This window comes from Phycodurus eques, chromosome 3 (assembly GCF_024500275.1).
Source record: "Phycodurus eques isolate BA_2022a chromosome 3, UOR_Pequ_1.1, whole genome shotgun sequence".
Taxonomy (NCBI): domain Eukaryota; kingdom Metazoa; phylum Chordata; class Actinopteri; order Syngnathiformes; family Syngnathidae; genus Phycodurus; species Phycodurus eques.
Window position 1 is genome coordinate 20,842,951 of NC_084527.1, and position 17,806 is coordinate 20,860,756.

The 17,806-nt window shown below is 42.0% G+C and overlaps 1 protein-coding gene across 2 annotated transcripts in view; it reads right to left on the reverse strand.

Annotated features, from left to right (window-relative positions):
• Window positions 1-17,806, reverse strand: part of znrf3 (zinc and ring finger 3) — a 99,579-nt gene that overhangs the window by 41,688 nt on the left and 40,085 nt on the right. For both annotated transcript variants that reach the window (XM_061672471.1, XM_061672470.1), the window contains exon 2: window positions 3,713-3,835. In XM_061672471.1, the coding sequence (XP_061528455.1) occupies window positions 3,713-3,835 (123 nt within the window). The remainder of the gene's footprint in view (window positions 1-3,712; window positions 3,836-17,806) is intronic.

The following is a 17,806-nucleotide window of genomic DNA, read 5'->3' on the forward strand; positions in this document are numbered from 1 at the left end:
GTTGTAGAATTGGTATTCAAACAGTCCTCTTCATGCCGTTCACATTTTGACATCATGAGACCAAGACAACACCTATCATTCATTCAACAGTACCTCGCCGTTGCAAGGTAGGGTGACAAAGTGTCATCAGCAGGTTCCAACACAATACAGAAAGACTGAAAGAGTCACAGAAAGGCATTGAAGTGGAAACTGTCATGGATCAAACACCTTGTGAATTTGGCCATTCAGCTCCTTGTTAGAGAACAGCAAGTCGTGCAAAAAAGTACTAAAATATTGAACAGTTGGCCGCACATAACACACATGCCAGACACCGTCACTGCAGCTGAATGTGCATTCAAAAGTTTGTAGAAGGTCAAATTACATTGACCTGTTAAGGTTATGGTAGATATGGTAGTTTATCGTGCAATTTCACCCAAAGCCCAACATCCCAAACTTTTTGGGAGTTGTACATATACAGTACATAAGAGTAGCGGATCCGAGCATGTTGCGCATGCAGAGAACCAAACGACGTACTGGACCTTGAGGCTTATTCTATACGTCGAAGTGTTCCTCTCAAAGCCAAAGTAGGAAACGACGAGCGCTGCTGCTGCTCCTCCAGCAGACGGGAGGCTCAGGGTACCCGTGCGGCACACAAAGCAGACAGGAAAGGCAGGAAAGAACTGTGTACAGATATGTGACACGCCAGCACTTTTGTCAGCTTGGCCCGCCGACTTCACAGAGCGAAATGCCCCCTCCTGAAGCCCCTGGTCGTTTCCTCCACTTGCACCTCCTGCTCATTGGTCTGGGATTGTCAGAGAGAGGTGGGAGATTCGCGTCACATGACTTGACTCCAGTCAGACTTAACTGGCCGATTTTAGGACTTGGGACTTGCTTGGATGGGACTGGATTGGTTATGCATTTAATTGAGAGGACAAATACTAGCTTGGAACCATTTAAAAAGTACAGTGGTTCTTCCACTCACGAGCGACCTGACTTATGTGTTATTCTAGATACGAGATGCTCGGCTGATTTTCTGTCTTGAGTTGCGAGCAGAAATTTGAGTTACGAGCACTACGTGGTGGCAGCAAACTTCACAACAAGCAGCAGTTTGACAAATAAGTCAACAACTTTTCAAAAAGAGGCCAAGTGCTTCCTTCAAGCAGTTTACTGTCGTTCTCTGTTGAAGATTAAACATAAAACAAAGAGAATTTCTCGTTGCGTATTTAATTCAACCACATAACTTATGAAAGTCCGCTAGCTTAATGCTAACACACAACGTAATACACCATAGACAAGCTAGCAAAACTAGCAGCGATGTTACAGTTGTTATAACCCTTTGAGCAGCATATATTTAAATATATCTGTATCACATGTAGACAGACAATATTGCAATACTCAGAGGCATATGGGTCATTTTCATATAATTCGATCAACAACGGTGAAGACACAATTTGTTTTAATGCCGCCTTGGTTTCATACGGTTAAATGTCTCCCATGCTGAAACACCCACGCTTAGGGTCCTATTTTCAAGAAGTTATTGAGGTGAGTGTCATGATTGGGTATAGAAGGAGCAGCCCCGAAAGGTCCCTTTTGGACCTCCAGCTTTCCAAGGAGACCACCCTTGACAATCCCCGAGACATATTGAGATTCAAACGGGACAATCAAAGCGCCTTGCTTGAGGTGGGTTGTCGTCCCTTTCAAGCAGAAGCGCACTGACCATCCGCATCGGCCAAATGGCCACGTCCACTTCAAATAAAGGCGAGCCTCGTCCTCGTGCGCAACCAACTTTAAATAGAGAACAACGTGTCCGTTGCTATGCCAAGCACAGCTGGGGGGCCTTGTGTTCCCAGCCACTTTTTATTTTTAGACACGGCTGTGAGGAAACAGCATCTCCCCCCCCCCCCCTTTTTCCCGTCAACTACGTTTTGTGCATTCACGAGAATTTTTTGTGATTGAATTGAATCTAAGTTGAGCAGAAAAGATTCCAGCTCTGTTGGAGGCAAAGTGGCCCAGTCTGAGGAGGGCGAGCGGCGGGGCCGGGGAGGGGCCGACGTGAACGTTTGGGAGCGGGCCTGGTATCCGGAAGCGAGGTCGGGCACGGTGGTTGCCGGCAGGGGGTCGACACCGTACTGTCTGGCCTGGCGATGGCAACGGGGGCCGGCACAAAGCGGCCAGCTGCGTCCGGGCCCTGGGCGAGGGTCTGGCAAGTTCCCCCCCACCCTCCACTAATTAAATGTGTAGGATGGTCGACATGTTGGAAGGAGGACAAGAGGTCACAGACCAAGGTCACGAACATGTCATAAAGCACTGTGGGTCAAATCGCATCAGAGCATCCTAGATCAGGTTCTTCCACAATCACACAGGCTATCTAAGCCAGCTTCTTTTTTTCATGAATTCATCATTTTACGAGATGAAGTTGAAATATTACAAGAAATAACATCTAAAACATCTAACATCTTATTTTTTGTACTATGTTTGGTGAACTTTTTTTATTTTTATTTTTCCAGTTTTGGTGATAATTACAAACATATCCTACAATTACTAATCTAATAGTTGTTTTATATATTTTCCAATATTTTTGCTTCTGGTATTTGTGTATATTTAGTTTATTATCATCTGCATTTTTGTTTTAAAATTGTTTTGTTGTCTAATATTTTTGCCCTCATATTTTTAAGAAATGTTTCTAATATTTGTGGTTCTTCTAATATTGAGTATTTGCTGTTATTTTTACAGTTTCTATATTTCATCTGCATTTTTGTTTTAAAATGTTGTATTTTTGACTAATATTTGATTCCTTATACATTTGTTTTTCTAAGTATTTCAACAAAAATTCCAACAGATCTGTATTTCTCATCTAATATTTTGTATTATTATGCCTAATAAGTTTCTTTTTCCTAATATATATTTTTTTTCATGTCTGTATTTTTTTCCCCCTAATATTTCTGGTGGTGGGGGCTCTGGCGGCACGGTGGACGAATGGTTAGCACATCTGCCTCACAGTTCAAATCTGGCCTCGCCTGTGTGGCGTTTGCATGCTCTCTCCCCGTGCCCGTGTGGGTTTCCTCCCACATTCCAAAAACATGCATGGTAGGTTAATTGAGGACTCTAAATTGTCCATAGGTGTGAATGTGAGTGTGAATCGCTGTTTGTTTATACTGTATGTACCCTGGTGACCGGGTGTACCCCGCCTCTCGCCCAGAGTCACCTGGGATAGTCTCTAGCACGCCCGTGACCCTAGTGAGGATAAGTGGCACAGAAAATCGGATGGATGTTTTGGCTCTGGCGCAAGTGTGCAAGTGTACCTAATAGTTCAACTTGTGGCACTCCCACAAATCCCTGGCGTATTTCTTAAAGCGATATGGTGTGAATACTGTTAATCGCGGTCACTACAATTGAATTGCATTGAAACGTTCATACCGTGTCATCACTTTGATCGTGCTCCTTAATTTATGAGTAGCTGCTCGCTTTCTGTCACAGGATAAATGAGAGCCAATCCCTCCATCAACCCCCCCCACACCGCCAGGAAATGTCACTATTCCATTCCACCATGAAGAGAAACACTCAATTAAAAGCATGATAACATAACACATGCGGGAGCCACAGCAGGTGGTTTAGGCCTACCTTAAAAACCACAAACCCAGTCTTCAAGAACACGGCACATTTACGGTAATCCCGTATTTCGGGACGTGTCGGCCGCCCATGCGGCAACGTGTACATGGCTGCTCTTGTTTACCTTTCCCAGCACGGTGAGACAACTGGGGTCCAGCTCTGGTTTCTCCAGCTTCACTACCCCGACCCAGCCGTACTCGTACAGGTCCTCCTCGTCGTTGTTGTTACATAATCCCAAAGGATGCATCTGGAAGGGAGGGAAAAGATGAATTAGTTTACTCTCCTCAGAATTGGAGTGATCCCAGCTGGGTTTCCCCCTCGTGAAGCAGGGGAACGTGTATTGATCTGCTTGTTACCCAATTTCAGAGAATAATCGTGTCTGTGAATTCTGAAAAGCAGGAAGGTTAGCAATTCCGGTGCTGTAGAAGTGTTGATAAAGCCAACATTATTAGAGAAACAAACTCCCCAAAGTTGTCTTCAAGTATGATTAAAAAAAAAAAAAATAAATTTAAAAATGAAAATACGACTCTTCCTGGCTTACCCGTTTCACAAGACCACTCCCCAAATCCCCAAAAAGATTGAGTAGAAGAGAATGCAGGACCCAGTACAATATGAGAGGTTAATACATGCTTGCTCACCAACATTTTAGTTTCACAAAATGAAATGAAACAGAAGTTAGAGATGACATCTTACACGGACTCACAGATGGAAATTATGTACTCAGCTGAGGCAAGTGGACTATAATGCAGGAGACAGGGAAGGCAAGAGGTGAATAAATGCTGGTTTAGTGACTTCTTAATGACACAAACCTGCCCAAAACAGAATTTCGAGATGCCCCTCTCACACAGATTCTAACAAGGAAATTATGTAATCAATTGAGGCGAGCGAAAAAGAATGCAGGAGACAATACAAAATAAGAGGCGAATAAATGCGTCTTAATTTCACAAAATCCCCGCAAAATATATATTGGAGATCCCCCTTTAACACAGATTCACACACGGAAATGATAAACCCGATTTAGGCGAACGGAATAGAACGCAAGAGACTGGTCATGACACAAAAATAAAGCCACAGCAGGTCTGGAATTTTGTTTTCTCCGAAAGTGGGCAATTTTGTTGCTTCCTCTACAACTTCAAATATTAGCATTTTACTCTTGTCACTGTAGTCAAAACATCAATACGCTTGGCGGACTGCTGATAACGACGTCCTCTATTTACACATCCACCCAAGATGAACACACTTTGTACTCGGAAGTACGTTTGATCCCCAATCCGATATCTGTCATCTCACATCAACTTCCGAAATCTGCGACATCCAAAACCCCTGAGAGACAAGTTTGGATTGCCGCTTGGCAAGAACCAAAACGCAGGATCCCCTCACCTCCCGACCAAGGGTGTAAAGACACTATTAGCATCAGAAGCGCTCCTAACTGACCTGCAGGGCCACTTATCCTATTAACCCGACGACCACACCCCCTCCAATCAGTCAGCATTGCGGGGCCGTGCCCCCTCGCGGCCCACTCAGCCCCCCAGGCCATTGCTGATGACCCCAGATACCCTTACTCCCTCGAGTGACCCCTAACCTATGAACCTAGTGCAGGTTAGCAGTCCGGCGAGGCAATTGACGCCAAATCTGAGGGATGAAGAACCTGACCTGAAGGGTTTTGGGGTTCTTGGAGTCGAAGACTTTGGGAAGGGTCAAATTCAAATCAGGTCGACGGCAGAGGAGTCAAAGAGAAGGAATGTGTTGCGCAGTTCTACTGTCTACCATTTTGTCCCGCCTTTTGGGATAAAAGCTGACGGGAATTTCTCACACCGTCACTTGTGATTATGAAGACGCTGCATTGCGGTGCGCTGAACAAAGCTTGAAGCCCGCGGGGCCTTCGCTTGCCGACAAACTCGTCACATCCTACTCAGGCCTCCCACAAGAAGATAAGCTTGTATAATTTGCAAAAAAGTAGAGTGGAAGCGAATCTAAGAGATAGGACATGTCACGTCACACTCGAGCCTCCCACAAACGTTAGCAGAAAAGAAAACAATAAAATATCTTTTGGAAGTACCCTTTCACACAAATTCACATCTGGAAGTTATTTATTATCTGTTTGGTCATACTCAGGCCTCCCACATGCAGACAAATGTTAGCAGAGAAGAATAAAAATGTTAAAAAAAAAACTGAAAAAAACATTTTGGGAGTAACTTTTCACACACAAAAATTGACACCTGGAAAAGATCCCCTATCTACATAGCCAAGTGGAAGATAATCCTGGAGACAGGACATCTCACGTCATACTTGGGCCTCCCAAATTTTCAAAAACCCCATTTGTCAGTACCCTTCCACAAGAATATACACTTGTAAATTATGAGTTGTGTGGAAGACAATATAGGAAACAGTACATGGCACAAGAAGGCTGCAATTTGCACTAAAATTCTGAAATCATTGTTTAGAAACCCCCTTTTACACAAATTCACATCTGGAAATGATCTATTATCTCTATAGTCTAGTGGAAGAGAATCCAGGAGACAGGACATGGCACAAAAATAATGTAACTTGCACTGTAAAATTCTCAAAAACATTATTTGGAAGGAGCATTTTACCCAATTTCATACCTGGTTATTTGTTATCTATTTAGTTGTGTGGATGAGAACCCACGAGACACTGGCACAAAAATAATGCCACGCAATACCTTTACATTTCCAGAGAATGGTCTCAAAGTGATTTTTCACAAGAATACGTGGGAGGATCAGGATGCAAGCTGCTTTCTTTGGGGGAATGGAGATATAAGCCGAGGGGGGTGAGAGAGCGCACAGGTATACATTACATACACATTTGGTATGATAATTTCAGAGCGCTCTCCCGAGGAGGATGACAAAATTGAAGGGAAAGGTGAAGATCAAACAGCAAGCCTGCATATCCTGACCTGTAACCTCTCAAACCCTCCTACAGCGCATACCGCGAATCCCAGTCAACAAAGGTAACACTTCCAACCCAAGCGCTTTTCAAACAAGATGGCAGTGGGGGAGCCCTGCCCGCGCCCCCGCATCCTGAACACTAGACCATTGTGCACGGGATCGGGAGGCTTTTTGCGCTCCAAAATGGGCCAGTATTGTTGTTTGTGCACCTTGTTGTTATTTTAGCGGGTGACCATTGCAGCCATTATCTCTACTTTCGGATGGGTGTAGACCACAGAAGATGGTGGCACAAGCAAAAATGGTCTCCTCGTGTGTTCTAGGGAATACCGTGGCAGCTACATTCCAGAAGCACCAGCGAGCCGCGATATCGAGAGACTATTTTTTTTTTTTTTTTTTTTTTTTTTAAACCTACCCGTGTGCAACGTCTGTGACGTGTTTAACTCACCCACGGCTGTGGATGTTAATATTCGTCAAATGGGATCCAACCATTTACTGCCCCGACTTACACATTCGTCAAGTACATTTCTCAACGGGTAGGCAATCTGGAAGAGGGTCTCACCCAACTTGTCTGTGAAATTCAGGTTTGTAAAACACTGTAATGACTGTATCTCGCCAGCTAATTATGATAACCTCTACTTGGCCCAATAGAAATAAGCAGAAGGCTGGCATCCATCCATCTGGGAGGATGTCGGTTGTGCCTCCTAATCCAACCACCACAAGGGGGCAGCTTTTGTCCTGCCCTGCCTGTTGCAAGGCCCCTGGGGGGTAGATAGAAGAGTGGGGCGAGGGCAGCCTTTCACATGAGTATCCCGTTACGCTGGCCACTCTCTCAATGAAATCCTGGCTGGTACTTGAACTCCACCTGGCCTGCCAAGCACCTGTAACACGCTGGCCAACGTTCGCAACTTTCGAGGTAGTGGGTCACTCTGGTGCTCCTCTAAGGACTATCCCCGCATGACCTAAGAGTTGTTAAGGGGGCCTTGCTTCTCATCCCCTCCCCTCTTCATGGGGGGGTGGGGGGTGGGGGTCTCATGGGACATGAAAATGCAAGTCACACTATCCCGGCTATTATTCTGTCCGGCTGTGACACAATTCGTCGAGCGTTTGATCATGTAGCGACCCCGCACTACTAACACCCCCCCCCCCTCCCCCACTAAATCATTGACAGGTCCCCCGCCTCCTTCAGCCAGAACCCCTCACCCCAACATCATTGTATAAAGAATCCACCTGCTGCATTGCAGCAACACAATGGATCATTTTCAGCTCAAAAACATGCGATCCTTCCTTGGCAGTTCATCTTAATAACTGGCACCTTGCACAATAGAAATAAACATGATGACTAGAAATAATCCACAGTTAAAAGAAATTACTAGAAAAACTGGCTGCCAGTCATCTTTAGAATAGATTTTAATGTTGTGCCACTGGTCTATAAATCACTAAATGGTTTAGGTCCTGAATACATGAAAGAAATGCTAATTGCATATTTACACAGTAGGGCTGTGAGATCGACAGACTCAGGTCAAATAGTGGAGCACAGAGTCCAAAGCAAACATGGTGAAGCAGCATTTAGCTATTATGTTGCACACAAATGGAATAAGTTGCCAACAGATGTGACATCAGTCCCAAGTGTGAATGTTTTTAAATTCAGGTTAAAAACCCTTCTTTTTTCTCATGCTTTTTAGAGCATTTCCACTTTTAAATGATATTTCTTGCACTGTACGCTATTTTAATTGTACTCTTAATTATTTTTTAATTACATTTTTTATATTTTTATTTTTTTATTTTTCTTCTTTGTTTTAATTGTTGATAATCTGTTTTATTCTTTGTTTTTGAATTTTTTTAATCATGTAAAGCACATTGAGTTACCTCCTGTATTAAATGTGCTACATAAATAAATTAGCTTTGCTTTGCTTTGCTTCAAGAGCGGAGGTAGAAGCACGCAGGTGGATTACATCTTGTGCAGACGATGTAATCTGAAAGAGGTTATGGTTGTTTTATGGTGGGTGTAAGATGACTCTGGTGGGGGAAGAAGATTAAGAAGACAAAGGCAGAGCCGAGAACCATGAGGTGGAAGATGAGAAAGGAAGAGTGTTGTGCGGCTTTTCGAGAAGAGGTGCGACAGGCTCGTGGTGGTCCAGAAGACTGGACCACTACAGCCAAGGTAATCAGAGAGAAAGGCTGGAGAGTACTTGGTGTATCTTCCGGTGGGAAAGGGGAAAAGGAGACTTGGTGGTGGAACCTCACAGTACAGGAAATCATACAAGGAAAGAGGTCCGCTAAGAAGAAGTGGAACACTGAAAGGACTGAGGAGCGGAGAAAGCAATACATGGAGATGCGACCCAGGGCAAAGGTAGAGGTGGCAAAGGCCAAACGAGGCATATGATGACATGGTTGGACACTAAAGAAGGAGAAAAGGATCTATACAGGTTGGCCAGGCAGAGGGATAGAGATGGGAAGGATGTGCAACGGGTTAGGGTGATGAAGGTTAGAGATGGAAATGTGTTGACTGGTACCAGTAGGTGCTGGACGGAAGGAGTTGAAGAAGGAAAATGAGAGAGAAGGAAGAGTAGAAGAGGAAATGGTGGTGGACCAGGAAGTAGCAATGTTTAATAAAGGGGAAGTGACAAAGGTACTAAAGAGGATGGAAAATGGAAAGGCAGTTGGTCCTGATGACATTCCTGTGGAGGTATGGAAGCATCTCAGAGAGGTGGCTGTGGAGTGTTTGACCAGCTTGTTCAACAGAATTCTAGCGGGTGAGAAGATGCCTGAGGAATGGAGGAAAAGTGTGCTGGTGCCCAATTTTAAGAATAAGGGTGATGTGCAAAGCTGCGGGAATTGTAGCGGAATAAAGTTTATGAGCCACACAATGAAGTTATGGAAAGAGTAGTAGAGGCTAGACTAAGGACAGATTTATTTGCGAGCAACAGTATGGTTTCATGCCTAGAAAGAACACCACAGATGCATTATTTGCCTTGAGGGTGTTGATGGAAAAGTACAGACAAGGTCAGAAGGAGCTATTGCAGATCTAGAGAAAGCATATGACAGAGTAACTAGAGAAGAACTGTGATACTGCATGCGGAAGTCTGGAATGGCACAGAAGTATGTTAGAATAGTACAGGACATGTATGAGGGCAGCAGAACAGTGGTGAGATGTGCTGGAGGTGTCACTGAGGCGTTTAGGTGGGACTGCATCAGGAATCAACCCTGAGCCCCTTCCTGTTTGCAGTGGTGATGGATAGGCTGACAGATAAGGTTTAGACTGGAGTCCCCATGAACAATGACGTTCGCAGATGATATTGTGTGATCTGCAATGAAATCAGGGAGCAGGGGGAGGAACAGTTAGAAAGATGGAGGCATGCACTGGAAAGGAGAGGACTGAAGATTAGCCGAAGTAAAACAGAATATATGTGCATGAATGAGAGGGGGGGAGGAAGAGAGAGGCTACAGGGAGAAGAGATAGCAAGGGTAGAGGACTTTAAATATTCTGGGTTTGAAGTTTTGGAGACAAGGTTAGAGAGAGCAGACTTTGATGGTTTGGACATGTCCAGAGGGGAGAGAGAGTGAGTATATTGGTGGAAGGATGATGATGATGGAGCTGCCAGGCCAGAGAGCGAGAGGAAGACCAAAGAGAAGGTGGATGGATGTCGTGAGGGAAGACATGAGGGCAGTTGGTGTTCGAGAGGAGGATGCAGGAGGATGCAGGAGATCTAGGCTTACATGGAAAAGGACGACATGCTGTGGCGACCCCTAACGGGACAACCCGAAAGGAAGAGAAGAAGAAGGTTTGGTTTTGTTTGATCATTAAACAATTCCAAATAAACAACAATAATAAGTTAACAAACAGTAATTGGAAAAAAATTATTTTGCAGTAAACTTTTTTTACAAAATACCAATTATCATCCAATTATTCGATTAATTGATAGAATAATCTATTCTAAAATATTCAATCGTGACAGCCCTAATAATCACAATACAAATGAGAGAAGAATAGTGAGTTCAGCCCATTAGCCCATTCTCAGTTGTAAAGTTATGAGAATAAAGTGGCATTTTTTCCAATAACAAAAGTAATCATCCAAAGACCAAAGACATTTTTTGTCAGCATGAAAACTGTAATCTTACAAGAATAAAGTCGTATTTTTCCAAGACGAAGTCGTAATATTATGATCAAGGTTTAATGATGGGCGGCACAGTGAACGACTGGTTAGAGCGTCTGCCTCACAATTTTGAGGACCAGGGTTCGATCCCCGGCCCCGCCTGTGTGGAGTTTGCATGTTCTCCCCGTGCCTGCGTGGGTTTTCTCCGGGCACTCCGGTTTCCTCCCACATCCCAAAAACATGCATGGTAGTGTTAATCGAAGACTCTAAAATTGCCCCTAGGTGTGAATGTGCGTGTGAATGGTTGTTTGTTTGTATGTGCCCTGCGATTGGCTGTCAACCAGTTCAGGGTGTACCCCGCCTCCTGCCCGAAGATAGCTGGGATAGGCTCCAGCACCCCCGCGACCCTTGTGAGGAGAAGCGGCTCAGAAAATGGATGGATGGATGGAGGGTTTAATGATGGAAGAAAGTTATATTGTAAGGGAATTTCACAAATACAACTTTATTCTCGTAATATCCTGCCTTTTTATGCTGGAAAAGATTCATTTGTGCTCTAACAAATGTATTCATGAAAAAAATATGACTGTTGTTCTGGAAAATAATTTGACTTTATTCCTGTAATAAATTGCCTTTGGTTCTGAAAAAAAAGTGATTATTAATGGAGGCATGTCAGTCAGATTTATGTGATAATATGTCACAATCATATCAAAGCTTTTAATTGGCCCAAAGCTAAGGAAGGGAGGAGTAAGTGGTTTATTATGTTTGTTTTATTGGCACACACCTGATTTTAATTACTTAAGACATTAGTCTTGGAAGATTGCCAGTTTTGTCTCCACTTCATTCTCGGAAAATGATCAGTTCTGACTTGTAATTTCGCAAAACTCAGGTCTTTTTTTCAAAATTGTTCTCATAAAATTACTGCATGGTAAGTGTATAACTACTCTCATGAAGTTCAAATATTTCTCCGAGTAATATAATCAATTCTTATATGTATATGCAGTATAAAAAAATAAGTCAAAAATGGTTTAATATTGTTACATTCTATCTAATTATGTCATAACTGTATGTTTTTATAAAGTACAATAATACTGTTATTTTTTTCTTAATAAGAAACAGTATTACAAACATTTTTGTTGTTTTTTTGGAGGGGAGGCTGGATCAGATTAATTGCATTTCAGTTCATTTCCAAAACGAGTTTAGAGTTACGAGCATGGTCATGTAACAAATTGAACTCCTATCTCAAGGCTCCACTGTGTATAGAATTTGGGAGTTATGTTGTCGGTAGTTTATACAATAAAAACAATGTCCATTTTATACAAAATCAGAGAAATTGAATTTTGCAGTGGCCTTTTTACATTGTCCCTTTCCTTGCACTGACTGTATGGTTAGATAGTTTTATCTATAATGCATTTTTATTGGATATTTTATGAGTCTGTGTTAGTTATTTGTCTACCCCTTTTTTATTTTTTTTTTGCAGGTTTTACTTGTATTTGTTTGTCATATTTTATGTTCACAGATGTAAATTAGCTTTCTGCTAAATCTGGTGGAAGCATCTTTTCGCACCTATTGATATTGATTAATGTATGTGCACATTGTCCATAAACTACAAAAATGTAAATTAAAAACTACATAGTTACAACCTTTCACATACTGTACATTCATAACCAGTCCTTACATACTGCTATTTTCCAATTAAAAATGAAAATAGATAAAATAATACCGATCTACAAAATTGGGGACAAACATTGATTCATGAACTACAGACCAATATCACTGCTTCTACAGTTCTCCAAAATCTTGGAAAAACATTTTTTTAACAAAGATTTGACAAATCTATGGAAAATTCAAACCCATTTTTGGTTTCAGAGCAAAAAGGTCCACCTTGAGGGCATGGAGCTCGTGGAGAGAATATCAACTAACATACACAATTTAAAAAAAAAATAAAAAATCATTTCAGGTTTTAATCGACATGTAAAAACCATTTCACACTATTGATCATAGTATATCAATGAACAAATTAGAGAGATATGGCATGCAAGTGGAAGATAACTTACTTGGATGACAGATTTCAATATGTGCAATTTAATACTGAATATTCAAATCAGTTAAAGATCACTTATGGGGTTCCCCAAGGATCTGTGGTTGGCCCCAAATTATTCATACTATATATTAATGATATCTACAATATCTCCAAAGTCTTCAAATGGGTCTTATTTGCTGATGAAACGACTCTCTTTAGGTCAGGGGGAAAAAACTAGAACAGTTTCTGACTACCGTGAAAAATGAATTAACAAATGGGTTTGATATTAATAAACTATCACCTCATTTAAACAAAACAGTTTATCATTTTTTGCACTAGGCTGATAACAAAAGCAGAGGCACAAATCATGATCAATACCATTGAAATAGATCAATAGTCCATGAAAATGAATTCCTTGTAGTTGGAAATCTCATACAGATAACGTGAAATCCAAGATGTCAATAACCATAGCTATTTGTCATAAAACTAAGGATTTCTTCAATAAGAAGTCACGATACACACTTTACTGCTCACTATTACTGACTTTATTGTGTGGAAATATAAGGCAACATGTACAAAACCGACAACACACTCAGTCTTTATGTTACAAAAATAAGCCAATAGAATTATTTGTCAAGGGGGCTACATAGAACCAACCAACCCACTAGTTATTAACTTACACTCAAATTTTACGACATACTGAGGTGTATTTAAAAAAAATCAAAGACAAGAACAAATATAAAATAGAGAAGTGTCTCGGTTAGAGGAGTTAACTTGTGGAATGACTATATAATGAACTGAAAACATACAGTTCCCCTATTCTGTTTAAAATGGTTTAAAAGCAAAATATATCTAAATTAGGTATTAACAAAACTTTGATGATGGTGAATCTTGGCTATGTTATCTTGACTGTTGTAATTCTCTTACAAGGAGAAGTTATTTCTCAATACCTCGAGTATATTGTGTATAAATAGCTTCCAATTTCATTATTATTGTTAAAGTCAAATTTGTACTCAGGTTTAGGGGTAGGACACAATACGTGTTTTTTTTACTTCTTCCTACTCCTATTGAACATGTACATTGCTATCAAACGAGACAATCTACTGCTGCCTTCTTGTATTTTTTTTATTTTCATTTTGTTTTGAGTTTTAACCATTTTTATTAATATATTCTTGTGTTGAATTGTTCATATATGTTCAATAAAGTTCTATTAATTCATTGATTAATTCATATATACCTTTACACAAGTGCTTTTCTTTTAAAAATAAGCACATATCGAAGTGACCCTAAACTTCTGGACAGTAACGTATAGTGAAGATGAATTCCTCTTCTTTCACCACCAGCCAGAAGATCCTTTGAACTTGGGGTTTTGGGGGGTTGGAGTAGGATGCTTGCAGGCTACAAAAGCCAAAAACTTCAGAAAAACAACTTGCTGAATGGCACATCTATTTCCACCGTGGCTCTTGCCGAAGCGTGTCGTGTAACGTTCTAATACGGCAGCACACAGTCTCGAAGGAAAAGAAAGAACGAGAGAGAAGGAGAGAAAAAGAATAAATGAGAGAGAGAGAGAGAGAGAGAGAGAGAGAGAGAGAGAGAGAGACGGGCAGCAGATTTCCTCTTCTTTTTTACCGCCTCGCCTCCTGAGCAGGTTTTGCAAGATGTCCTGGCGGACAAAGTCAACTGAACCAAAGTGTTGTTGATCACATGCACACAAGAACCTCGAGGAAGACAAACCTGGGCCCGGCGCCAGTCCTCGCACCCACCTGCCTCTCCGGCGCCGTGTTTGAGTGCAGGGTGCGCGCGCGGAGTGCCCGTCTACGAACGCCCCACTGCTGACCCGCAGGTGACCGTGTGGCCTGCGAAGAAGACCCCCAGCTGACCTCTTCTGAGCTCCCTCGACCCCCACCCCCCACCCCCCGCGTGCGCTCCCTCAACACATGGACAAGGGAGGCTTGCTTAAGTTTCTGGGGCTGCTTTTCTATGATTATGAAGCAAGAATGCTTAAAACCTCGCAGCATGGAGGAGGCTCGGCTATGTTGTAGGGTTGCTTTGCTTCATCCGGCACAGAGTGTCGTGAATCTGTACAGAGTACAATGAACTTGAAAAAACCATTGAGGCATTCTGCAGCCCAATGAGACGTGAGTGTCAGGAGTTCACTGAATACATGCAAAGGGCTGACACTACACTGCGTTCCAAATTATGATGCAAATGATATTTTTCTCAGAATTTCCGACATAGCTAATACAAATGACAGGCGGCATAATTTTCAAGTCATCAACCGTCAGAATGTAATGTAATGATAGTATTGGAAACAATTTTTAAAAAAATTAAAATGCACTCATCCAAATTATTACATACAACAGTTTCAAGACATTTGACAGGTTTTGAAGAACTGAAAATAGTCAATAAATTTGCAGGATTAGGAGGTCATATGTAATGAAATCAAAAGCTATCGCAAACAAAAACATCATAACAAGTCAAGTTACAGTTTGACATAGGATCCCTTATTTGGTAGCAGCTTCACAATTTGTACATCCATTAAACTTGTGAGGCTTTGGAAAGTTTCTGCTTGAATTTCTTTGAGATGCTAAGTTTTGTCATTTTCCAAAATATTACTGTGACCATTGGGAGGTTTGTTCAAAAACGTTTGAATTATATCCTGCCGACTGTCATTTGTATCACTTATTTAGGAAAATCTGAGAAAAATATGATTGGCTTAAAATTTTGGAACACGGTGTATCTCCGAAGTCAGACAGCGACAATTGTTTTCGAGACAATGGAGAGAAAGGAGCGTCACATGTTAAATTGCCCCGTCCTGGCATCACCTTGCACACAGGCGCTATCTTAGCTTTGAAGTCATGAAAGGGAATACTGTAACTGACTGAACCTCCTCCATTGGCAGAGGTGGTAAGAATGTCCACAAGATAAATGTTAAGATTTAAAGCACACGGTAAAAAAAAAAAAAGCCACACCGTCTGTTCGCAGAATTAAGGATCACAATGATGCCAAATAATCGAAAGTGCTCAGTGGAGCCCGGCATCGAGGCTTAATGATATAATTGGAAGGCCAATTAACCTTCATCAAACGCAATCGGTGACTTTCCACCCAATAACAAAGTTCAGCTTAAAGGAGCGGTGGCTTAACCCATTCAAGTGCATACGGAAAAGACGTGCGTACAGATACGTGTTAACGTGAGGTGAAGTGACTGTGGCGCAAACAAGAATCTGAACATAAAAGACTCGTGGGGGAAGTTTTAAACCTGATATGTAAAGAGGCTTACCCGTGTGACCCTTTGGGCGCCAAAAAGATGATGGCCGATGATTTACTGAAGGGCAAAAAAAAAGAAAAATGTGAAAATGGACACACAATTTATATTGATGATGGCTGCGAAAACACACAAATCACTGAATAAAGGTGACGTTTTCTTCTTGTCGTCTGCTAGCCTGGAATTGATTGGGTTTTCTTCCATCCTATAATCATAATTGTTTTTAAAATTTAGCCCTCGAAACCTGTTTCACTGAGCAAAATGAAATTTGGTAGACATATCTATCAAGAGCAGGCCTCCAAAAAAAAAAAAAAGGTCTCAAGGAGCCATGCCCAAAAAGACAGGAAGTCTGTTATTTTGGTTTAAGGCAATAATTGGCTTGGCTCTTGAAGCTCATTTTACTTCGAAACATAACATTTGGTGGACGTGTCTATCTTGAAAAGAGCAACAAAAGAGTCTTATGAAGCCATGCCTGAAAACACAGAGGCGGTCAGCAGTTTTCTTTTGAAGTGGCCATTTTACCATAATTTGGGAGATTTCCAGGGGTCTTTCAAAAGTGAATAGCACCTGGAGTTTGAACTACGTAAACTAGCTAGAGTATATGGCTGATGCTAAATTACAAACCGCTTGCGTTTTCGCTATTGCGTGTGGGCTAGGCATGGTAGTGAAGTTTGGTGACTCATCATAAAACACTAAACTCTAATGATTTTGGGGTGTTGTTGCGTATGATGGTGCGCAACGGTATAGGATAGCAATATAAGGTATAATACCAACTTCAACCGTGTGGTGATTGGAGATGCAAGGATTCCGCCTGACAGCGATACTATATAAAAACAATATACAGTTCGAATTGTTTGACGGATTGGTTTTAGCATGAAAGATGAAGAATTTCAAAGTGGCATCTTTCCATTTTTCTGTGTGTGGTATGTTTTTAGACAACCCTGCTCTAAATTGTCACATTTGCGGGACAATGAGGAAGTTGGCCATGATCCCCTTCCTGGATGTCACTTGCAAACCGAAGTCCGATCCGCAACGTACTACATATGCACAACCCCTCTGCCTCTACTCCTTTTCCCAGCACTGGAAATAATTTCAAAGTGCGAGCGGGAAGCCTGGAGAAGCGCAGCTGGGGGATCCAATTTCACGGGAGCAGCTGGGAGGGCCCTACAGGTGGGGCCCTCGCTCCTCCTCCTCCTGTAACACTAGCGTTGTAAAGGGATCCCTGGGCTTCTGGCGAAGAATGAGCACTTCCTCTCTTTTGTCCTCTTGACGACTGAGGGGCCAATTAGCAACGCTAGCGCCATGTCCACTGTTTATTTTGGCAGTTCGTGTGTTCAAAGGGTGGGCATGGGGGGGAGGTGTCATTAAGCAAATATAGTTGAGCGAGTACACTTTGTCATTTAGGGAGTGAGGTAAACAAGTTTGTTCTTGGCTCAAGGGCAGGTAAAAAAAACGATACCAAATCTGTGAATATGACCACAAATGCTACAGTGAGCATGCTAGTGTTGCACACGGGAAAATATGTGTGACGACACACCCACGTACCCTGCAGGTGCATCGAATACTGTCTGTGGCCGTTTAATCCTTTCGCCAAGTCAAGTCAAATGTTTTCACTGGGAAAAGCACAGGTTTTTACAATAGACATCCCTGACGAAAAGGGTGTGTGTGAAAAACGATCAATAAAGTGTTTGAAGTCCCTGTTTTGAAGAATTGTTCACTGTCTGCCAAACTGATGCTTGGTGTGAAGTGACTTGAGCGGAGTTCACTCAGTGCCACTATAGAGCGCTCCTCTCTTAAAATGTTTGTCAATCAATTCAAAGCAAAAGTACTTTCCATACCCACTGTCTTTGTGTGTGCGTGTGTGTGTGTGTGTGTGTGTGTGTGTGGGTGTGTGGATAAATCTTAAATCTTTCACTATATTGCAGCCATT